Below are 24,468 nucleotides of genomic sequence, written 5' to 3'. Positions count from 1 at the left end.
CACCATCCAATTCAACATTACAGTTTTCCCATGACTGACTGGCCTTATCACCACAAGTTGATCCTCCTTATCCTGAGTTTCAGAAAGCCAGAAATAGATGTCTCTGAAGTGAGGATCTTAGGAACTCAGACCAATAAGGGTCTCATCTGAGCTTGAAAGGCATCCCTTAGCTCTGTGTATGCTGAAATCCAGCCTTCCTTCCCTGATCCCTAGCTCCCCAATAGGAATCTGAGTAACTTGTTAGTTTGTATTACATGGATGACCATAAAGGACCTTCCCTTTCTCCTTCCCTCTCCCCAACCAAAGGCCTCCCCTAGCCTCAACAATGAACCACCCTGCAAGTTCCCATCACCTCAAAACGTGACGTCCCCACTGGAACACCAGGACACTAACGGCCTTTGGGTACATTGAAAAAGGCACCAAAATTGCCTTTATCTCCCAGAATCAGGTCTTAGTTTTGACAACTCAGCCTAAGGCCAAGACTTTAAAGAGATGAATTCCATCTCTGTACAGTTTGGTACAGAACCAGTTCCGTCCCCCAGCCAGTGAGTGGGGAGCTAAGGAAATGCCTTCTTCCCCCCCGCCCAAGGGCAGAAAACAGGCTCTAAGCAGACCTGGGAATGTGGACTCTCCCACAAAATGGCAATAAATATTGGGACATCAACATCTTCCAGTTTCAATTCTGAAGGCTCAATGCCTGAGAAGTACCCACCCCCACCCCTCACACCAACTGATCCTTTGTCATTTGCCAAATAGATCTCAGGAAAGGGGGGGAGGGGTCCTGAATGTTCCTGAATTGCATCAATTGTTTTAGAACAGTATCTCATAGTTTTAAAATTGGAAAGGACCTCACAGGCTGTCTAATCTAGCCTTTTCAATTTAAAGAGAAAGAAACTGAGACCCAGGAAGGCTAAATGACTGATGAGATTATAAATCTGAAAATAAAGGCCATCTAGTCCAACCTCCCCATCATACAGATGGGAAAACTGAGGCCCAGGAAGGCTAAGTGACTTACAGGATAATAGATTATGAGCTGGAAGAGACCTTAGAGGTCATCTAGTCCAATTCCTTTCATATTACAGAGAAAGAAACTGATGGCCAGAGAGATGATTTGACTCTGCCTTCTATACCTTCACCTAGATTTCTGAGCAGACACAAGGTCTTCAGAAGCTTAGCTTTAAGATACATATTCAGGGTGACCGGGGAGAACAGATTCCTCTCCTCCTAACATTCAAGCAGAGCAGGCAAAGATGGGTCATGCCCATGACTGCAGATGCCTTGCCTGTCTTGATAAATTGCTTGTTTTAGTGGTTTTGAATAAGGTTTTTCAACTGAGCCTATAATTTCATTGATATCGATTACTTAGCAGAGTCATGGACACATAGTAGGTGCTTAATGAATGTTTGTTCCCTTCCCTCTTTCACTGGTATAAGGAATTCCCTCTCCCAAAGTAGGTTGGAAAATGTTTTGGAATTTCTAATCTTAGAGAGCTGCCAGAGAGGAGGTTGGGAGAGGGGGGACTGAGATATTAAATGATTTGCCCAAAGTCACTCCTCCAGCATGCCAGAGGTGGGACTTGAACCCAATTTTTCCTAGCTCCAAAACCAACTCTCTAGCCATTTTTCTAGGACCAATTCTCCATTTTATGCCCTTGAGACCTCAAGGTCTTCAAGTTTCAATTCTGAGTCCTCTAAGGCTCACTGACTGAGAAGTACCCATCCACATGCCTCTGGCCATCTTATTCTTTTGTTATTTGCCAAACACATCTCTGGACAGAAAGGGGCCCCTCTCATATTTCCAGGATTATATGTTATAATTAATATAACTCAGTTAACTAGACCTAGAAAAAACCAAATTGTTCAGACCACCAGACTACTGCCAAGGTATGACTATTCAGTTGGTAGCAGTATATCCAATGTGTAGGCATGGAGCCCAAGAGGAGTGTTCAAGCTCTAAAAGTGACGGCCAATGTCAGATACTGGAATCTCTATGACACGTTGTCACTGTAGCTGAGACGCCAGTGGGTCATGCTGCCCTATTTATCTATGCACAAATGACTTCACTTGGGAGCTGAGCAAGCCAACTAATCCTACAGAAAATAAAGACTGAAGATTCACCGGAGTGATGGAGGTCTGCCCCCTTGTGGCCAACTAACCACGGCTAGATGGCAGACTGCTCTTGCAGGAAGCCCTCCGCACCTGGGAGGCCCCTCTCTGGCTCAGAGGCCAAGGCTGCTTCCCGGAGGACTTCCATGTGCTCCTCAGCTGCTGACAGTGACTGGTCGATCCAATCCAGACCTCCAGTCAGGTGGCAGGCATTCCTGGTCACCAGCACCAGGTGACTGACAGATAGAAGGAGGGCGGTTGTGCTGGAAAAAAACCAACAGGATCAGGTTACCCTACTAAGAGAGGGGAGATTATTATTGCTGCTGCTGCTGTTGTTAATATTAGCTAGTACTGATATTGAGCCTTAAGGTTTACAAAGTGTTTCATATACATTAACTTAATGAGTCTCCACAACAACCCTGGGAGGTAAGTGCTATTATTATCCCCATTTTATAGGTAAGGAAATTGAGGCAGACAGAGATGAAGTGACTTGCCCGGGGTCACCTGGTAAGTAAATGTCTGAGGAGGGATTTGAATGCAGATCTTTCTGACTTCAATTCAATACCCAAATCCATGGGACCACCTTGCTGCCTTGACTTGTCCAGCCTGGGATTTGAACCTAGGTCCTTTAACTCTGAACCTGGTACTGTATCCTGAAGATCCATCAACAAGTGAAGATGAAGTATCTCTGAAGAGGTCATGATAAGTCAATGTGGAAAAAATTAGAATTTAATGATTTAAAAATCAATTTATACATTTACAGAAGGATGAAAGCTAGGCACATGTTGCATGCTTCCACCTGGAATCAGCCATAAGTGAAGCCTAGGGGATGCCAGAATGGGGAACAGCCTAGCTTTGGGCCTTATGGTGGGCAATTAGGTGGTACAGTGGATACAGTGCCAAAGCTGGAGTCAGAAAAACTCATCTTCATGAGTTCAAATCTGGCCTCAGACACTTACTAGCTGTGTGACCCTGGGCAAGTCACTTAACCTTGTTTGCCTCAGTTTCCTCATCTGTAAAATGAGCTGGAGAAGGAAATTGTAAACCACTTCAGTATCTTTACCAAGAAAACCCCAAATGGGGTCATGAAGAGTCAGACGTGACTGAAATGACTGAACAATGACAGCGGTGGGTGTGGGAGAGGACAAACATGGGAGAAACAGTTACTACCACCATTTGGTGTTGACCTGGTCAAATTCTAGTCCCGGTCCAAAAGGGAAGAAGTGTGGTACAGTGGAATGAGCACTAAACTTGGAGTTACCAGATCTGAGTTTGACTTACTGCCTGTGTGACCTTGGGCAAGTCAACCTCTCTGGGTCTCAGTTTTCCCATCTCTAAAATGAAGAGGTTAGACTTGATGCCCTCTGAGATCAATCCCAGCTGTAAAGCTATCATCCTATGATCATATGCCAAAGACTGTCAACTGGAGAACAGCCAGAACCAAGGGAGGCAAGCCTTTAGAGTCTGTGGAATGGCCAATGAAGTTCAATCAATCAATCAATAAACATTTATTAATTAATAAACAACCCAAGACTGTGCTAAGTCCTGGGTTGATGAAGGATTGGAGTGTTTGGGGGTAAGGACGTGATCTAGCACAAGCCTATTTTTAGAGATTGAATCCTAAAACCTAAGACAGGCTCTGTTTACTTCCAAGGACCTTAGAATGGTATTATCTCACCCTTAGGGGTGAACGAGATGACTGGTTAGCCCCTAGGAGGTTTGGAACATGCACGAGCCCCAAACTTAATAAATGCTACTCCAAATTTCAAAAACCAACTGTAGCCCCACGGGATCCAGGTAGAGCCTTAGGAATGTAACAAGATGTCATTCCTGTTGTTGGGACATTGACTGAAGGAGCTCCCTCGTGACTCAAGACCAAGAACATGACAACTTTAGGGTCTCACTACCTCCCATGGAGAGACCCAGGCCCTAGGAAGAACAGAGGTTACTATATGACTGATCAGTCAACTGCTTGATTACAGGGTAGTTGACTCATTGGCTCACTCACTGCCCAACTTCCTGAGTGTGTATTTCACACCCCCCTCCACCTTTGGCAAATGGCCCAGGTCGTGATGTGTCTCCTCACCGGGCATCCAGAAGCTTAGGGTCCAGTGGAGGGTACATTGATCTCACAACGTCATCCACTCTGCGAAGAGAAAAACATTTTGTAAACTTTTATAAAGTAAACATTTTGTAAATGTTTGGTAAACTCGCCATTAACTTTGAAGTTCAATCAACAAGCATTCATCAAATACCTGCTATGGGTCAGGCACTGTGCAAGGCATGAGTGCTACAAAGACAAAAACCAACAGTATCTTGCCCTCAAGGTGCTTACAATCTATTACAGATAACAGCATGCACATACATAGATAGATAAATAGATAGAGAGAGAGATAGATATGATAAAAAATACATACAAAGTCATTTCAGAGGAGGCTTATCTGTAAAATGGGATAATAATAGCACCTATGTCCCAAGGTTATTATGAGGATGAAATGAGATCATGTTTATATGAAACACGGTATAAATGGCAGCTTTTATGATGATGATCATTCTATCCTTCCCAAGCACCTAGCACATTGCTGAGGCAGAGCTAGCCAAAGGGAAGGGCATTGAGTTTGGCAGCAAAAAGACCTGGGTTCAAGTCCTAGCCCTCACCCTCACTATCGGTGTGACCCTGGGCAAGTCACTTCACCACTTATGCTTCAGTGTTCTAATGCATAAAATGAGGTTAGAATAGACAGCATCTGAAATCTCTCCCAACTTTCAATCTACAGTTCCATAGCGTTACCTTATATTTCTTTTTCTTTGCAGGGCATAGGAAGGTGAAGTGACCCAGACCCAAGGTTTTAGCAGCAAAAAGAGCTCCCAATGTGGAAACTCCCTTCACTATTCCAACTATCCACAAGGCCAAGGTCACCTCTGACACTTACGATCTGTGTGACCCTGGGCAAAACAACCTCTCTGAGCCTCAGTTTCTTCATTTATAAAACAAGGGGATATTTGGCCCAGGGAAATAAAGGGTTTTGCATCAGAAAAAGAATTTGAACTGGGTCCTCTGACTCTTTCCAATTCATTACCTTTTCCCCTTCTTCTTATTGCTCAATCCCTCACTCTTTTATATTTTAGCTCTTGGGACTCTGCTACGTGCCATTTACTGAAAGGCCTCCAAGGTCCTTTCTGCTATAAATCTGTGCTCCTATGACTTTGTACTTAGTAAGTGCTTAATCATATGTAAAATTTGAAGGAAGCTTAGAGATCACCAACTCCAACTCCCTCATTAACCACAGGGAGAAACTGAGGTCCAGAGAAATAAGATGACTGACCCTAGGTAATTGTAAGTAAAAAAGCAAAAGCTAGGATTTGAACCTAGGTCTTCTGAATCCAAAGCCAATATCCTTTTCAACATACCACTAATTCAAGAAATGTCTTTGGGGGTTCTGTTGGAGGCATGTTCACAAGATCAGAGGCTACTCCTATAAAGGGAAGTATCTGCTAAGGTACACTTCAAATACTATTTCAGTGTCCTGGTTTTGCTTTGGTTTGAACTTTGACCTGAGCCACTGATGTCCTACTTGGATGCCTCCCCATTGGTAGCCAGGCCACCCTGGTCCTCTGCTCTGAAACTACGCCAGCTCTGGATGGTCCTATTCTGCCAAGGAGCTTTGAGTATTGGTCAGTGACCTTTGGATTGTGTGCCTGTCAACCAAAAAGCAGCCTAACAGTGTTGAGGGGGGTCATCACCAGGCTCCAACAAACTTGCAGTTGGAGAGAACACAGTATGGTGGAAAGAGTATCAGATGTGGAGCCAGAGGGTCTGGGTTCAAATTCTGGTTCCGTTATTTGATAGCTATGCAACCTCTGACCCATCACCTCACTGTTCTGGGCCTCAGTTTCCTTATATGTAAAATAAGGGAAGGAAGAGGTAGACTCCATGGCCTCTGAGGGCCCTCCCAACTATAAACAGACAACCCCAGCTCTGCTAATTACTTCCTGTATATCCTTGGCAAGTGAGAAGTTGGGCTAGATGACCTTTAAGGCCCCTTCAAGCTCTAAATACATGAACCTAGGAATCTGAATGGGTCTCAGTTTACTCAAATGTAAAATGAAGAGGAGGGGTGGACTAGGCAAGCTGTAAAGTTCATTTCTAAATCAATGATCCACAAAGTCAGGAACTTTTTGACCCCAGCACCTCTTAGGCATGGAAGTGCTGCATTCTGCACTAATGGAGAGAAGGTGATGAAAGCCCAAATCCCAGGATCATCAGATTTACCTTGAAGGCAAAAGGAAAAGGGGACAGTAGAGAATGAGATGGATGGATAGTGTCATGGTAGCAACGAACATGAGTGAAGATGGACTTCGGGAGACAGTGGAGGATAGAAGGGCCTGGCATGCTGAGATCCATGCGGTCATGAAGAGTCAGACGTGACTGAACAACAAAAAGGACCATCCATCTAGAGGTGGCAGGCACCTTAGAACTCATTTAATCCAAACACACCCTATTCTACATTTAAGGAAACTGAGGCCCCAGGAGCAGCTAAGTGGCTTGACCAACATCACATGAGTAGTAAACACGGAGTGGGGAGATTTAGGCCCATTTAGATCCTCTGATTCGACGGGCATTTCTCTTTTCACTGTACCAGGCTTCAATACAAGTTAAATCCTCTTTCAAATCATTTGATGGTTCTTGGAGTTCAGATGGTGGGCTCAATTTAAAAATGAAATGGGTTCGATAAATGCATGCTGTCCATTCTGACTTTGGGGCATGGTTTAACTCTAGGCCCTGCTCCCAGTCACCTTGACGCCTAGTCAGAAAGGAAGCAGGAAAGATTTATTGTTCAATTTCCAAGAAGTGTTTGAGGAAGAATTCCACTCAAATGTTTTCCAGGAGCTACTGAGCTGGCGAGTAAGAAAGCCCTCAAGCCAGCCTGCTGGGACTGTCCTCTGAGAACATTAGAAGTGAGGACAGTCAGCCCCTCACTTTCTCTGCGTGCTTTCAAATCTGACTCCACTCTGCCTGGATCTGACAAAAGAGAAACACAGTCCTTGGAGTACAAGCAGAAATAAGGGAGGTGAAGAAGAAGGGGGAAGGGATTGGTGAAGAAGAAAGAGTCAGATGATGTCAGTTCAAAACCTTGCCCTGACGCTTACAGACTATGTGACCTGGGGCAAGTCACTTTCTTTCCGTGTGCCTCAGTTTCCCCATTTGTAAAATGAAGGTAGTTGGACTAGACAGCTTTCGAGGTCCTTTCCAGCTCTCGCTCTCTGTTCACTTCCCTGGGCCTCAGTTTCCTCAACTGTAAAATGAAGGCAATTGGATTAGATGGTCCGTGACGTCCCTTTCATCTCCAGAGTTATAAGTATATGAATGAAGGCAGGAAAAGAGATACAGGGGACTTCCCATTGTATCCTCCGCCTTTCTTAAGGGAATGAGAGGAGATCGAGGGAGCAGCAGCCAACCTCTGAGCTCTTCACTAACCCAGCCCCAGCTTTAAGCACCACAGACATCCCCCAGCATAGTGTGCATCCTTAGAATTACTCCTCTCCATCCCTCAGCTAACCTAACCCCAAATTCCAAGGTGGTGTAATGAATGAAAACTTTGACCTGGAGGCAGGAAGACTTGAATTCAAATCCACCCTCAGATACTTACTGGCTGAATGACCCTGCACAAGTCACTTAACCTTTGTCTGCCTCCTCTCCTCATCTGGAAAATGAGGATAATAACAGCAGTGACTTCCCAGGGCTATTGTGAGGAGAAAATGAGATGACATTGTAAAGTGCTTTGTAAACCCTAAAGCACTATATAGATGCTATTATTGGCTCCTATTATTATCTGCCAATGGATTGGTATTAGGGAAACTTGCCTGGCCTGCTTAAGCAGAGCTAGGGTGGGGGTTGGGAGGGTCATCTATCTCGGAGAAGAAGCGTCACTAAGAAATAAGTGAGCAGTGTCTAGATTGTACAAAGCCGGGTCTCCAGGGTCAGGGGTGAAAGGACAAAGATGGGGTTGGAGTAAATCAACTATTACTTCCCTTCCAGCTTGGAATCCCATGGTTGACTTTGTCTGCACCTTAGAGTTAGGGTGAAGGGTCCATCTAGGCAGGTGTAGGTGGGAGATTTATACTCCTAGTCAAAGGGCTACACTTGAGGACCTAGAGGGCCACATGCGGCCTCGAGACTGCAGGTTTCCTACCTCTGCTTACACCCACAAGCAACACCAAAAGGGGAGGCAAAAGTGTCTGGCTCATCTCTGCTTTTTCCCTTTCCTTCTTAGAGTCACTAGGCCCTTACTTGGCATCTCTATGGTCACCTCCCCTCCCCAAGCTCCTACAAGACAGTCAGGCTAATTCTATTATATTCCTCCCACAGGACTACTTACCGTAGTCTCAGTCAATGTTGCTGACTGCTTGAAAACTTGGTCATCATGAGTTAGTCAGTCTTCCTGACACCAAATCTCTCAACTGTATTATCCAATCTCTCAAGGGCAAGAAGATTAAACGAACTTCTGGAGCTCACACAGAATGCTGAAATACAGAATTCTGCCTCTTTTCCAGGAGCTGGGGCTTCCCTACCTCTGGGAAAGTAGAAAGCAGAGAGGCCAGAAGCCTTAGAGGATAGAGAGGTGGTCTCAGGGCCAGAAAGATTTCTGAGTTGGAGTCACCCCATGTCACATACTGGTTGTTGTGAGCCTGGGTAAGATGACTTAACTTCTCAGTGCCCCAGCAACTCTGTAAGATTCAATCAATCCATTAATCGATAGAGAAACCTTTATTAAGCACCTACTATGTCCCAGGCACTAAGTGCCAGGGATACAAAAAGAAGCAAAAGACAGTCCCTGCCCTCACTGAGCTTACAATCTATTGGGGGAGATAACCAATACAGACCAATGTATACAAAATATAGACAAAGCCAACTATAGACAGGACAAATAGGAAACAATTAGCAGATTCAAATCAACTACAAAAAAACTAATGAAGGAAGATGCTGCTCACCTCCAGAGAAAGAACTGATATATAGAACTATGTATTGTATAGTTTCACATATGTGTGTGCGCACATGTATCTGTCTATATATCTGTGTGAAATGTTGGCCTTCTCCAGTTCGGGATTGGGAAGAAGGAAGAGAAACAGCTTGGAAATTAAATGTAACCAAAAATATATATTTACATTTTTTAAAAGAAAATCCTAACATATATGCCAAAAAAATAATTAACAGATGGAAGGCACTGGGATTAAGAGGGGTTGGGGAAGGCTTCCCGTAGGAGGCAAGATTTTAGTTGGGACTTAAAGGAAGCCAGGGAGGTCAGTAGTCAGCAGAGAAGGGAGAGTGTTCCAGGCATGGTGGACAGAACTGAGAGATGGAGGGTCTTGTTCATGGCCAGGAGGCCAGTGTCACTTGGATCGAAGAATACATGTTGGGGAGTAACGTGTAAAAAGATTGGAAAGGGGGCCTCAGACACTTGACACTTACTAACTCTGTGACCCTGAGCAAGTCACTTAACCCCGATTGCCTCACCAAAAAACAAAAAAAAAAAATGAAAAGTAGAAGGGGGCCAAGTTATAAGGGGCAAACAGAGATTCTAAGTAGCAAAGCAGTTGTTTGTCTGCATTGGGGGTTTCTCACTGGAACTTCCTTCCACACATGAAAGCACAGGCCATGCACCACCACCAAAACAGAACAGAACAAGCCAGGCATTTCATGGCTCAAGCACATTCACAAGGTGACCACTAGGTGGCAGTACCACCATAGACTTCCAGACTGTGGAAAAAGCTGGCTTCATTTTTTGTCAAAATATCAAGGGCAAATCAGGGGCATTATTGGTAACTGAGCTTAAATTGGCATCTGGCACATGGAATTCCTGTTACATTGGGACTATACTCGTCCTTCCCCACCCCGAATGAGGGAACAGACAAAGTATCATGGGAAGTTGATCCATACTCAGAGAATCTAGGTTCAAATCCCATCGCCGCCACTTGAAAGATCTGGGATAAATCATTTAGCCTCTCTGTGCCTCAGTTTCCTAAACTGAAAAATGAAAGGGTTATACTAGATGACCTTCCAGCTTAAAGCAAGCAGCAGAGATCATAGATTCAGAGCAAGAAGAGAACCCAGAAGTGATTCAGTCTAATCCCCTCACTGGACTGGGGAGGAAATTGAGGCCCAGGGAGGTCAAGTCACCCCATAGGTTAACAAATGCAGAGCTAGGAAAAGATTTCTCATATATTGGTATCTGGTGTTGGACCTCGAGGCTGCAGGTTCCCTACCTCTGCCTCTGTCCCACCCATTCATTTTCATCTCCTTGAAAGTCAGGGGCAGAGAAGAACAAAGGGGATCCAGTATGAGATGTATCAGGGAGAAAAGGGGAGGAGAAAGAAGTGCATAATCACTTGGGATCATGAAATTTAGAGCTGGAAGAGGCCTCCAAGAGCCTCTAGTCTGAGAGATCTTAATCTTTTTTGTGATGGACTCTTTTGTCAATCAGTTTGGTGGAACCTATACATCACTTCTTGAAATAATGGGGGCAGGGTTTAAATTCATAATTGAGGGGGATGCTAAATTTCAGTTAGCGATGTGTCAAAATAGAGATGTAATTTTTTCCCCATTCAAGTCAAAGATCCCTTAAAACCTGTCCCTGGATCCTTTGGAGGTCTGTGGACTCAGATTCTTAACCTGATCTAATCCAACCTCTTCCCACCCAATGAACCCCATTTCATAGAGAATGAAACTGGGAATCAGAGAGAGTCCAGGCCAAGATAATATAATAATAAAAGAGATCCTTTCTCAAATTCAATTTCTTCATCTGTATAATGGGAATAATAGGACTTATGTCACAAGGTCACTGTGGATATAAGATGAGATCATGTATGTAATAGAAGCTATCACAACAACCCTGTGAGATACTTATTACAAGTATTACTAGCCCATTTTAGAAATGAGGAAACTGAGGCTCAGAAAGGTTGAATGATTTGTCTGAAGTCAATTCATCCCAATACAATGTCCCCCATGGAAAATGTTTAATCACAAATTGGCATCTGTAAATCAGCCAGAACAGTTGCAGAGAGTTTCTCTCCCTGAAATTGCCTGTAAGGCCCTGGTAAGTATTTAGGGAAGATCAAGTGATTTAGCCAAAGATGGACATCATAAAGAGAGATCTACTATTTGGGGGGAGGGAGTCTTAAAATCATAGCATACAGTGTTTTAATGTTTGCAAAGCACCTTCCTCATAACATTCCTATGACATAACTAGTCCATGTGTTTTTAATTCCATTTCAGAGAAGTTAAATAACCTACCAAGGTCGCACAGCTAGTATATGGTGTCAGAATTATCATTATCATTTAATATTATATGTGCATGTAATATATAAATATGTGTATATGTTGTATACATGCATGTATGTATCAACCTGTATGTAAACATAGCTATATATGCATATATCACGTATATGTATGTACATATAATTTGTACATTACATACTATATAATATAGGTATAATATTTTGTGTAGTATATATCACATATAATATCACAACATGTTACATAATAGATTATAGTATGTTTAATATAATGTGTAATGATATATTATATATAATATATGATTAAAATAACAATGAACATCTATATAGCCCTTAAAGATTTGCAAAACACCCTACAAATATTATTTTGTTTGATTCCCCATAACAACTTTAGAGGTAGATGCTATTATGATCTTATTTTACAGATGAGGAAACTGAGGCAGACAAAGATGTGACTTACCCAGGGTACCTGAGTCAGAACTTCCTAACTCCAAAGTTCAGGGTTCTATCTACTGCACCACTTTGCTGCCACTGAAGCTGGACTTGAGCTCTGGTCTCCAAACTATAAGTCTAATGCTTTTCCTACTGTACCATAAGGTGCATTCATAAAAGTAACATAAAGGATTATGGATAATCTATTCTTGTTACTGATTTTTATTCGGGTGGAGGGAAAAGAGGAACATTCTTACCAACATACCCATCCATTAGTGTGAATAACTGTGAGTTAAATGTATCCCCCATCCCCATCCCCTTCACCCCCAGACCTTCCCTTCCACACAGGACATACCCACACCCACACACCCACACACACCCACACACACACACACACACACAGACACGCACACACAGACCTGGCCAGTTTCTCTTACCTGGGACTAATCCTCTTGGCCACTACAATGATGTCACTGACACTGGCAGAAGTCTTCATCTTTGCCCCTGAGCCCATTGTCATGGCAACAAGCTTTTCTGTCAGAGTATGGCAGATCTGATGGAGAGTGAAGGTGGGCAGTTACAAAATGACAATGATTTGCCCTTCTCAAGGCTCTCTGTCTTCCTTTGGGGGAGCAAATGCAGACCCAGGCTAGTTCTCTAACCCCTAGCTAGGTTTCCTGGTTCATTATCTGTTCCCCAGACTTGGAGTAAGCATGTTACTGGGCAACGGGAAGAAGCAAGTGCAAAGTGAGACGGGGGTGGGGTTGGCAATCAGAGATCAGAGTCGGAATTTTGGATCAAAGAACTCTAATCTGGAATAAAAACACTGAGAAACATCATATGATTGAGTTTCCCCTTAGAGCTTAGTAGGAAAGTCCTCACCGTCATCTTTCTTCCACGGTTTTGCCTTTAGCAGAAGCTTCCCTAAACCCTCCCCCCAACCTTATACTCCCTCAAGACCCGGGCATGACTATTCTATTACCTAATCAACAAAGCCCAAGAACCCAGTCCATGCCTGAATCCCTCTCCTCACCTCCATCCCAGAGCTGGGGAGTTGAAAGGGACGAGCAAAAAACTATGATCTTAGATCTATCAGTAGAAAAACCCTTCTTCTAATCTGATGCTCTCATTTTACAGATGAGAAAATTGAGGCCCAGAGAGGTTAATTAATATACTCAAGGTCACACAGGCAGTTGGTGACAGAGCAGGGATCATAGATTTAGAGTGGGAAGAACCCTCAGAGGCCATCTAACCCAACCCTCTTTTTTTATAGGTGAGGAAACTGAGGTCTAGGGAAGTAAGGTGACTTGCACAAGGTCACATAGGTGATCATTTCCAGAGGTGGGATTCAAATCTAGGTCTGCTGTATCCAGAGTCACTCTGCCATGCTATATCTCAGAGGTTTAGAAGAGAGCAGATCTTTTTCTTTATAAGGGCAAATGGATGGCACAATGCATGATGGAGGGGAGGAGATGGACCTGGGGTCATTTTTATCAATTCCAGTCATGTTCAGCCCATTCTATGCAGAACCATTCCCCACCCTCCACCCCAAAGCACTGAATGTATCCTTTGAGAGAGCCAGACAAAGGTCCTGCCCCAGGCTATACCCCATGGATGGCACGCAGGTCATTACGGTCAGGATCTGCTAATGAGAAATGATTACCTTCAGAATAGCAATGCAATGAGATACGAGACCCCTGGAGAAAAAAGAGCTTGTCAGTGACTGAGAGAGAAGCCATCCTCCCTTCTCCCTCCCTGCAGGTACCCCTACCTCCTCTGCCTCTGACCCAAGGATGGGGTTTCCAGCCAGATTTCCCTTATCAGCAATTTTTTGCTGTTGTTTCGTCATTTTTCAGGTGTGTCTGACTCTTTGTGACCCCATTTGGGGTTTTCTTGGCAAAGACACTGGAGTGGTTTGCCATTTCCTTCTCCAGCTCGTTTGACAGATGGAGAAACTGAGGCAAGTGGGGTTAAGTGACTTGCCCAGTATCACATATCTAGTAAGTACATGAAGCCAGATTTGAACTTAGGAAGAAGAGTCTTCCTGAATCTAGGCCTGGCATTCTATCCACTGCACCACCTAGCTGCCCTTATCAGCAATAATCCCATGTAATCAAAATGGAGTAAGTTCATTGACCAAGGTCAGGTGGTCTTATCTATGGAAGCTTCTCCCAACCGCCCCATCGTAATACCTCCCAGAAATCCAGGCTCTCTCCTCTGAGCTTCTAAAGTCTCTTCCCTTTTATTATTATTATCATCATCACTAATGTTTATATAGTGCTCACTATGTACCAGGCATTGTGCTAAGCACTTCAGAATTATCTCATTTAGTCCTCACAACAACCCTGGGAGGTTGGTGTTATTGCTGTCTTCATTTTACAGATGAGGAAACTGAGGCCAACAGAGATTAAATGACTTGCCCAAGGTCACACAGCTAATGAGTGTCAGACGTGGGACTGGAACACAGGTCCTCTGACTCCAAAGCCAGTACTCTCTTTCTACTCCTGTTTCCCACCAATAATAACGATTACCATTTCTACAGCATTTTAAGGTTTATGAAGTATTTTCCAAAAAACTCTATCAAGTAGGTAGTACATGCATTATTACTTCCATGGGGTGGGGGGTATAAAAAAGGAAAATGAGGCTCAATTAGTTTAAGTGCTTTGCCCAGAAGCACATGACTAGAACTTACTAAAGCCCTGATTAGAAGCTTTCCTGATTCCAAGTTCTATAACAAAGTGATGGGGTGCTAGTCAAAAAGTAGGGCTCCTGGTGGATGAAAAGTTTCTAGGATTTGGAGCTGGGCATTATCTTTTAAAATATCTAATCCAATGCCCTCATTTTACAAATGAGGAAGCAGAAGGCCAGAGTTACAGGAGCCCACCCCAGAGGGTAAGGAAGTTAACCTTTGGAGAACCTAATGGGAAAAGCTGCCTTACGAAGCATCCTCAATCCAATCTTCATTCTCTAGAATGGCCTCGATGTGGGGGTTGGTAATGACAACGTCGTCCAGTTCCAACTCAGAAGGTTCTGATTGGGTCTCCATAGCACCGATTAGGTCCACGATTGGTCTACAAGGAAAGGGCATAGTTAAATGGCTTAGGGGGGGGTTCACGTTGACCACCTCCAAGAGAGGGAACAATTTATCCAAAGGATGAAGGAAACAGGTGAGGAGGACAGAAAAAGAAAGCCTTAGTCCTAGATCTGGTTATCCCACTGAGTATAAGACATCAGGGCAGGCTTCACACTTTGGATGGAACTTTCCTGCTGGGCAATGATTGGAGGAGGCCAGAGATTTAAAAAAAAACAAAAACAAAACCCTGAGACCCATACACCCACAGTCAGTCCAAAAGTCTTCACCATTCCCAAGACAAATCAGGTAGGATTGTGCACCACCATCAAATGGCTCATGGTCCATAATGTTCTGCTACCCACCTCCTGCCTTTCCCCATTCCTCCTGGCCTCTCCTTGAATTCTCTAGAACCACTTTCACATTCATCTAACCCTGCCCTCAAAATTGTCATCGTAAATACTTACCCCACCATTTTGCCCCAGTCCTTCTCTGTCTATCTCAACCCTAGAAATATACATCCCATTAGGAGTCACTATATGGAATGAGTCTCATTACAAGGAAGCCCAAGAATCAACCCACATTCTTTCAGTAAAACAGGCATGTTATCCTTAATATAGAAGCGAAATCTGATTTAAACACACAGATTAGTGAGTATTTGTTTGACATAAAGATTCCCTGCCTATGGACTCAAAGGAGTTGGGTTCAAATTCTACCTCTGACACTTATTACCTGTTTAACCATAGGCAAGTTAATTCAGTTTCCTCATGTGTAAAACTAGATGGCTTCTGTAATTCTTTCTAGCTTCAGATCTGAGATCCTGTGATAAACATTTCTTTTGTTTTTGTTTTTGTTTTTTTTAGGCAATTGGGGTTAAGTGACTTGCCCAGGGTCACACAGCTAGTAAGTGTCAAGTGTCAGGTCTGAGGCTGAATTTGAACTCAGGTCCTCCTGACTTCAGGGCCGGTGTTCTATCCACTGTGCCACCTAGCTGCCCCCAATAAATATTTCTTAAATAGTAGGGTTCTTAAATAGTAGGGTGGGGAACCTAAGTCCTTGAGGCCACATGTGGCCCTCTAGGGCCTCAAGTACTGCCCTTTGAATCCAAATTTCACAGAACAAATCCCCTTAATAAAAGGATTTGTTGGGGCAGCAAGATGTTGCAGTGGATAAAGCTCTGGCCTTGGAGTCAGGAAAACCTGAGTTCAAATCTAACCTCAGACACTTGACACTTACTAGCTGTGTGACCCTGGGCAAGTCACTTAACCCCAGTTGCCTCACCAAAAAAAAAAAAAAAAAAAAGGATTTGCTCTGTAAAACTTGGACTCAGTCAAAAGGCCCCACCCAAGGACCTAGAAGGCCACTCTTGCTAGTACATTTAAGTATTTGTTTATGAATTAGGGGAGGGCACCATAGTGCATAGAGCACTGGGCTTGGAGTCAAGATGCCTCATCTTCCTGAGTTCAAATCTGGCCTCAGACACTTACTAGCTGTATTTGCCTCAGTTTCCTCATCTGTAAAATGAGCTGGAGAAGGAAATGACAAACCATATCCTTGCCAAGAAAACCCCAAATGGCATCGTGAAGACTTGATTGAATTATAAATTAGGAACCAATAGTACAAGAGGCTGGAAGAAAGGGGATTCACAGGTGTATGCTGATAAATGTTTAACAACTGGCTCTCCAGAAAAAAAAAATGTACATGACATTTTAAAATTTAATCTGCATTATTAACATTTTCTCCTTCACTTTCTTAAGTCTAAAGAATCAAAAAACAATAAATCAAATCCTGATTTATTTAATCACCTTTGCTGATTTCCAAGGTGTAAATTCTCACACTGAAACTAACAATCAGGGCAGCTAGGTAGTGCAATGGATAGAGCTCCAGCCTTGGAGTCAGGAGGACCTGCATTCAAATGTGGCCTCAGACACTTGACACTTAAATAGACACTTAATTAATGTGATCCTGGGCAAGTCACTTAACCCTGATTGCCTCACCAAAAAGAAAAGGAAAAAAAAGAAATTGTAACAATCCACTCCAGCACACCCCTGGGGACTGGTCCTGTGAATGGAACTTAGAACTGAGAAAGTAGGAGCCACCGTGACTGGGAAATCTTCAGAAATGAAGATAAAGCATCACTGATTTAATCGTGTAAGTCAGTTTAAATACGCTTTTTAATGAGCCCTTAATTTGTATAAAGCAGGACATTGGGAATTTGCTGCACTGGGCAGAACTTGCTTCAAGTGATCCATTAGCCAAGGTTCCAACATCTTATTTGTCTAATGAAGATTCTGCCATAGTATGTTTTGTTTCAACAGGGTCCAGTATCTCTGAGGACTTTGCTTGCCGACCTTCCCCCATCCTCATCCCACTGCCACCTTCCCTTCCCTATGGGTTTGGACAAGAGCTGGGTTCACTTGGGTTTTTGATCATGTATGAAAACCTTGGATTGCTAAAAAAAGAAAGAAAAAGAAAGAAGGAAAGAAAGAAAGAAAGAAAGAAAGAAAGAAAGAAAGAAAGAAAGAAAGAAAGAAAGAAAGGAAGGAAGGAAGGAAGAAAGGAAGGAAGAAAGGAAGAAAGGAAGAAAGAAAGGAAGAAAGAAAGGAAGAAAGGAAGAAAGAAAGAAAGAAAGAAAGAAAGAAAGAAAGAAAGAAAGAAAGAAAGAAAGAAAGAAAGGAAGAAAGAAAGAAAGAAAGAAAGAAAGAAAGAAAGGAAGAAAGAAAGGAAGAAAGAAAGGAAGGAAGGAAGGAAGGAAGGAAGGAAGGAAGGAAGGAAGGAAGAAAGAAAGAAAGAAAGAAAGAAAAAAAGAAAGAAAGAAAGATCCTAGATCTGAAACTGCAAGGAACCTCAGAAGCCACCTAATTCAACCCCTTCATTCTACAGATGAAGAAACTGAGGCCCAGAGAGGGAATAAGATCATAGATAAAGAGTCAGAAGAAACCTCAGAAGCCATCTAGTCTAATTTACAGATAAGGAAATTGAGGCTCAAGGAGGTTGTATGACTTGCCCAGAGTCACACAGGTAGTAAATTATCAGGGGTGTGATTTGAACCCAGGTCCTCTGATTCTCGGCATATATCTTTAATCAGTATAGATTGTCATCATGAATCATATCCCAGAAAACCCAGTTTCATAACACTTTCAAACATACAACTCTGGGCTGGATAGACCCAACATGATGTTTCTTAAGTGTGTATTTCTTCTTCCGGGAGCCAAGAGGTATCCTAATTTGTGTGACCTTGAGCCATTCACTGAATGTCTGAGACTCAGTTTCCTCTTCTGTAACATGACAGGGTTGAACTAGCTGGTTTCTGAGGTCTCTTCCCACTCTGCATCTCTGATCCTTCTCCCCTCCCTTCAGGGCACTCACTTGGAGTCATAGTGCTGGAGCAGGTCTCGGGGCCGACAGTAGCGCTGTCTGCAAACCACAACCAATGCCACAAAGGAGGCCAAAAAAATGGTGGCCAGCACACCAATGGCGACGATCACAACGGTTTCCATGATTGCAAGTTGCACGTCCTAGATCCAGTTACATCCCAGGACTCCCCTAAAACATGTTAGGTCTCTGAAATCAAATAACAGCAAATGAAAAGTCAGAGCACAAACTTTAAATCCAAGGGTAAGTAAAAAAACGAGTTATCATACAAAGTATATGCCCATTGACTATGAAATGGCTAAGGAAAAAAATAAACAAATAAAAAATTTTTTTTAAATAAAATAAATTAAAAGAAAAAGAAAATAAATTAAATAAAAAGAAATGGCTAAGGAAATGTTCATATAGAAGACAGATTTGTGGTGCTAGGGGTGGAGTTAGGAAGATCTAAGTTCAAATTAAGCCTCACATACTTACTAACTGTGTGACTCTGGACAAGTCATTTAACCTCTCTGTGCTTTGGTTCTCTCATCTACAAAATGGGGATAATAATAGTTCCTGCCTCCCAGGGTTGTTATGAGGATCAAATGAAATAATGAGTATAAAATACTTTGCAACCTTAATAAATATGTAAATGCTAGCAACGATTATTTTTTTTGGTGAGGCAATTGGGGTTAAGTGACTTGCCCAGGGTCACACAGCTACTAAGTGTCAAGTGTCTTGTCTGAGACTGGATTTGAACTCAGGTCCTCCTGACTCCAGGGCCAGTGCTCTATCCACTGCACCACCTAGCTGCCCTTATTTTTTAAAACTTTAAAAAATTAATTTATGGAATAAAACAAGCATTTCCATAGCATAGTATAATAATAAAAAAATGATTGCACATGAAACTGCAAATCTATTATGTACAACTTGCTATTCCTTTTAAATATATAATAAAGTTATCATGTAAATTTATTTTTTTCTTCCCTCCCCCCCACCCTAGAGATAGCTACCATTAGGCACAAACAGATATTTATATGTAAAATTATTCTATACAGATTTCTATTTATCAGTTCTTTCTCTGGAGTGCAATGGCATCATAAGAAGCAATGGAAATGAAAACTTCAGAGAAGCGTGAGGAGTTATATGAACTTCTGCAGAGTCAAGAATGCATAACCAGGGAAATAAATATACAATTATTAAAATAACATGAACCAAAAGAACAAAAAACCCTGAAACTTAGCATTGTATAATTACAACCGCTGAGCTTGGTCCTGGGAGAAAGGTTGAAAAAAAATGCACTTTCCTCTCTTCATTACAGAAGTGGGAGACTTCGGATGTGTACTGTTCTACACACTATCAGAGACAGTTAACAGCCTGGGTTAGTTTTGCTGAAATGCTTTTTTTACCTTTTTCTATTTTAATATGTTACAAGGTATGGCAGGAAGGGTTAGGGAGGGAGTAGAGAAAAGCTACATTCTTAAATAGAAGGGATATAAAAACAAAAGGCAATAAAACAAGGTTTAAAAACATTTTTAAAGAAAGTTACAATGTTTCTGGGCTCCAGAAAAGAATGTGCTGGCTAAGTCATGCTTCCTGGAACTTAGCACCATGGCGCTCACATATTGCCAGCCCACCCCCTTCAGGTCTAGATTCAGTTTTATCAATCTAAGCATCTCTTTAAAAAAAAAAAAACACCCAGAGCCTGGGAAAGCAGAGTGTTTACTATAGGCCAGGGTCAAAATCTGGCTTATTCCTTCACTAACAAGTGTTCTTCCCCTACTTGAACTAGGTTGACCTGTCAAGCTTCTAATGGAAACTTTATTTGTAGCAACACTGTTATCACTTCTAAATGAACACATGGGAAAGTATGCCTGTTACCAAGAGCTGAAATTGACAACACCAAGAGCTGAAATTGACAACACCAAGAGCTGAAATTGACAATTGCATATGGTCAGTTTCCACTGAGGTACCCTGCCCCTCAGATCTAACCTCTTTCTGTTGTATGGGGAAAGATTTAAAAATTGCACAAAGTGGTAATAATATCTGGTTTTGATGTTAGTATCATGGAAGTCATTGGAGTTGGAGTCAGGGCTTGGGTTCAAATTTTTAGTTGTCGGTTATTCTATTTGCCTAGACAAGTCACTTCACCACTGGGCCTCAGTTTCTCTTTTTGTAAAATGAGAGGATTGGACTAGATGAGCTCTAAGCTCCCTTCCAGTCTTAGAAGTATGAGTGTGAATCAGAAAATCAAAGAGTTTGGTCAGTCTTGCAAGGCTTACAACACAAGACAGACTAAGCCTGGTACAGTAACAAAAAATACTAACTCTGAACTCAGAGGACCTGGGTTCAAATGCCCTCTGGTTCTTACTACCTGTGTGACCTTGGACAAGTCACAGTCTTCCTGGGCCTTGGTTTTCTCATCTGCAAATTAGGACTAGATGGCCTCTAAGGTCTGTCCTTTCAAGTGATCAATGAGCCTTTACAAACATAAGGTTTCCCAGAGGACCCTATCCTGTGCTCCACTGGTACCCAAGGAATATTTTTAAAAGACCCAAAGGCAGGTTTTTATGGCATTTCTGCAGACGATCTGTAGGAGCAGAATTGTATAAGACTAATACATACCAAGGACAGCTAGGTGGCACAGTGGAAAAAGTGCCAGGACTTGAGTCAGGAAAGACTAATCTTCCTGAGTTCAAATCTGGCCTCAGACACTATCTGTGTGACCCTGGGCAAGTCACTTCACCCTGTTTGCCTCAGTTTCTTCATCTGTCAAATGAGCTAGAAAAGGAAATTATAAATCACTCTAGTATTTCTGCCAAGAAAACCCCAAATGGGGTCACAAAAAGTTGGACAAAATTGAAAAATGACTGAACAAAAACAATACATGTTAAACAATTAGCCCACGTGGCAGGAAAAAAATCAAACTGAAAACATCACTGACTCCTTTGACTGATCCTTGTATGGTACGGTCTTGGGGACATTTATCCTTCTGGTCACCACCCTCCAGTATGTTGATATCCTTCCTAAAAATGGAGTGTGTAGAACTTGGACATTGATTAATGAATAATTTTCCAGGTGTGTTCTGACTAGGATGAAGTACTCACACCCTGCATCCTAAGGTACCTTCCATCTCTGACATTCCATGTTCTAAGATCTTTTCTATCTTTGCCATTCCATGTTCTAATGTCCTTTGTAGCTCCAAGACTCTATGTTCTAATATCCCTTCAGATTCTGATGTTCTCTATTTCAAGGTCTCTTCCAGCTCTGTCCTCTCTGCTCTAACATTGCTTCCAGTTCTGACATCCTCTGGTCTAAAGTCTCTTCCCACATTCTGTGATCTCTTCCATTATTAACATCCTATGTTCTCAGGCAGCTAGCTAGATGGTATAGTGGATAGATCCATGAGCCTGAAGTCTGGAAGACCCAAGTTCAAATCCAACCTCAGACACTTACTAGCTGTTTGACTCTTGCCAAGACACTTCATCTCTGTCTACCTCAGTTCCAAACTATAAAATGGGAATAATAATATCACCTACCTTCCTGGTTGTTGTAAGGACCAAATGAGATCATATTTGTGTGTGGCACATAGTAAGTGCTTAATAAATGTTTGTTTCCTTTCCCCACTTCTTCCAGTTCTAACATTCTGTATTCTATGGTCCTTTCCATCACTGACATTCTTTGTTCTAAGGTCTCTTTCAGTTCTAACACTGTTTTAAGGTTTCTTCCAGTTCTAACATTTTGTGTTCTACGGTCTCTTTCATTTTTAACATTCTGTGTTGTAAGAATTCTTGCAGCTTTAACATTCAGTGTTCTGAGATCTCTTCTAATTCTGACATATATTCTATAGGTCCTTCCAACTCTAACATTCTATACTTCTATAATTCGTGATGATTACAGGATCCACAGGGAAAGCAGAAAAAGAGAAGAAAATATGAGAAGGCATAAGAAGGTAGAAGGAAAGAAAAGGAGAGAAAGGAGATGAAATCCATACTGTTAGGAATACTGGTGAGAAGCCTCAGATAGCCCCTAAGTGGCTGGTCTTTTGCTGATCCTGCTTGATACCCTGAGAGCAGGAGAAAAAGTCAAAACTTACGGACTTGTTTCTTCATGCCAAAGGACCATACATTTGTCCATGAACAAAAGCAAAACACAAAACCAGATGCTGAGGAGACACAGGAGAAAAGGGGGCAACAGACATTGCTTCAAGCCGGGAATTCAAGCTTGATCTCCTGGTCTTGAGGGCAATAAAATTTCATCCTTCCCCAGTGCATTTTCATTCTTAGCTTGTTTCTCTGTGCAAGCCCCTCCCCTGTCTGGGTCTGTTTGTTCCTCTATAAACCAAAGAGTTTCTACTAATAATAGCTAACATTAATATAACACTTTAAGGTTTACAAAGCATTTCACTGATGTTATCTCATCTGATTCTCACAACAATGCTGTGAGGTAGGTGTTATAATTATCCCTGTTTTACAGGCCAGAAAATGAAGGCACAAATTGGTTAAATGATTTGCTTAGGGTCACATAGCTAGTAAGTGCATGAGGTCAATTTCCAACTCATGTCTTTCTGGTTCCATTTGGGTCCAAATGTTCTATCCCCTATGCTTCCTGATTTAAATGTCTTTCTAGCCCCTGTGAGTCACTGAAAGTGACCATTCCATAGCTGTACTCAACTTTTTGTGCTCTACTCTGGGTGGGCCAGATGCCACCAATTCCCACCCCACCCCCACACTTCAGCTAAATCTGTCAATTTCTAACACCCAAATAGCCCACAATCTCAAAAAGCCTCATCCTGGTTGGGGAAGGAGGGTTCTCCATGGCATGGAAGAGCAGACCAAATGCCCATTGCAATCTCTCCTCTCTGTCTCTCTCTCTCTCTGTCTGTCTCTCTCTCTGTCTCTCTCTCTGTCTCTCTCTCTCTCTCTCTCTCTCTCTCTCTCTCTGTCTCTTTGTCATTCTCCTTCTCCACCCCCACCCCGCCCACCCCACTTTGGAATTTTTTTTTTAAGCAAAAATAAAACATCCCTGGCCATCTGTCTTTCTTTCCAGGGCACACATAAGACTCAGAGGGCCTCAGGAAGAATGGGAGAAGTGGGTAGTCGTAGAGTGCCCAGACCACTTTAGGCACCACAGCCTAGAATGTCTAGCACCTAAATCAAATCACAGCCAAGGGACCTCTACTCAGAACCCCCCACCCATTCCCTGGCCTCCCCAGGGAAGTTTCTAGCTTAACACAGAACTTTCTTTCCCAGATTGGTTCTTTAAGAGCCGCTGTGGGATCGGAATGTGAGTTATTCGCATGGTGCCTGGCATGGAACGGTCGGAGCGATCCAGCCAACCGGCCAATCTTCCCCTCCCCCCAAGGAAGCTGGAGGAGGAGCCCTCCCCAGTCTTCACTACCAGCAGCCCCAGCCAGAGCCTCACACAAAAGGTGCTCGCCTCTGCAAAGTTCCCTGAACAAGTCCCTTTCATCAAAGTCCATGGTGAGGGCGGAAAAGTTGAGGTGGCCCTCTCCAGCCAGGGGCTGGGACAGACACAGATGAGGTGAGCCTTACCCCGATCCTGCAGGCTCCCAGACACATTCCTGGCTCTTCTGTTAGAGAGTAAAAGTGAACAGGCTCCAAACTGACGCCAGACTGATTAGAAAAGTCGGCTGTGAGCTTTGCTCCCCGCAGCAGCTCCCCAAGAGAGCAGGGCATGCTGGGAAGTAAGCTTAGTTGACAGAAGGAATCATGATAAATTCCCAAGACTAAAGCAAAGCTCCTGGGGATAAGGTTGGAGGCCCATGAAGGGGGTTAGCAAAGACTCCATGGGATCATAGATTTAGAATTGGAAGGATCTTGGAAGCTATCACTTCCAACCCCCTCATTTTACAGGAAACTGAGACACAAAGAGGGACTTGCCCAGGGACACACAGCTAACATCTGAGATATGGTATGAACTCATGCCCTTCTGATCCTAAGTCCAGGGCTCTATCCACTATGGCCTGGGCAGGGGATCTGCAACATCTCTGCCATGCCCCTGTTACCAGAGACCCCTGCCACCATCTCTGCCCGAGTGTGAATAGGTACTGGGAATATGAAGGAACAAATTACATTTTTGAGCTGCATAGTCAGGAAGAACTAAGGAGGAAATGAGCAATTCTAATACTAATACTAATTCAGAGCCCTAAATGACCTGGGGAAAGCAGCAATGAAAACTGGTCTTCTAAGT

General features: G+C 42.9%; 1 protein-coding gene across 1 annotated transcript; it reads right to left on the bottom strand.

The window, feature by feature from the left end:
• Nucleotides 1-1,019: 1,019 nt before the first annotated feature.
• TMEM98 (transmembrane protein 98) lies at nucleotides 1,020-23,929 on the bottom strand. Its single transcript, XM_027861995.1, has 7 exons — nucleotides 23,811-23,929; nucleotides 18,271-18,465; nucleotides 14,771-14,902; nucleotides 13,495-13,528; nucleotides 12,269-12,384; nucleotides 4,192-4,251; nucleotides 1,020-2,368 (listed from the first exon to the last, which is right to left on the bottom strand). The coding sequence occupies exons 2-7, from the start codon at nucleotides 18,399-18,401 to the stop codon at nucleotides 2,161-2,163; spliced, it is 681 nt and encodes a 226-aa protein (XP_027717796.1). The 5' UTR covers nucleotides 18,402-18,465; nucleotides 23,811-23,929; the 3' UTR covers nucleotides 1,020-2,160.
• Nucleotides 23,930-24,468: the final 539 nt, after the last annotated feature.

This window comes from Vombatus ursinus, unplaced genomic scaffold (assembly GCF_900497805.2).
Source record: "Vombatus ursinus unplaced genomic scaffold, bare-nosed wombat genome assembly UNPS02014768.1, whole genome shotgun sequence".
Classification (NCBI taxonomy): domain Eukaryota; kingdom Metazoa; phylum Chordata; class Mammalia; order Diprotodontia; family Vombatidae; genus Vombatus; species Vombatus ursinus.
The sequence above is the reverse complement of the archived record's forward strand: the minus strand, read 5'-3'. Positions and strand labels throughout refer to the sequence as shown.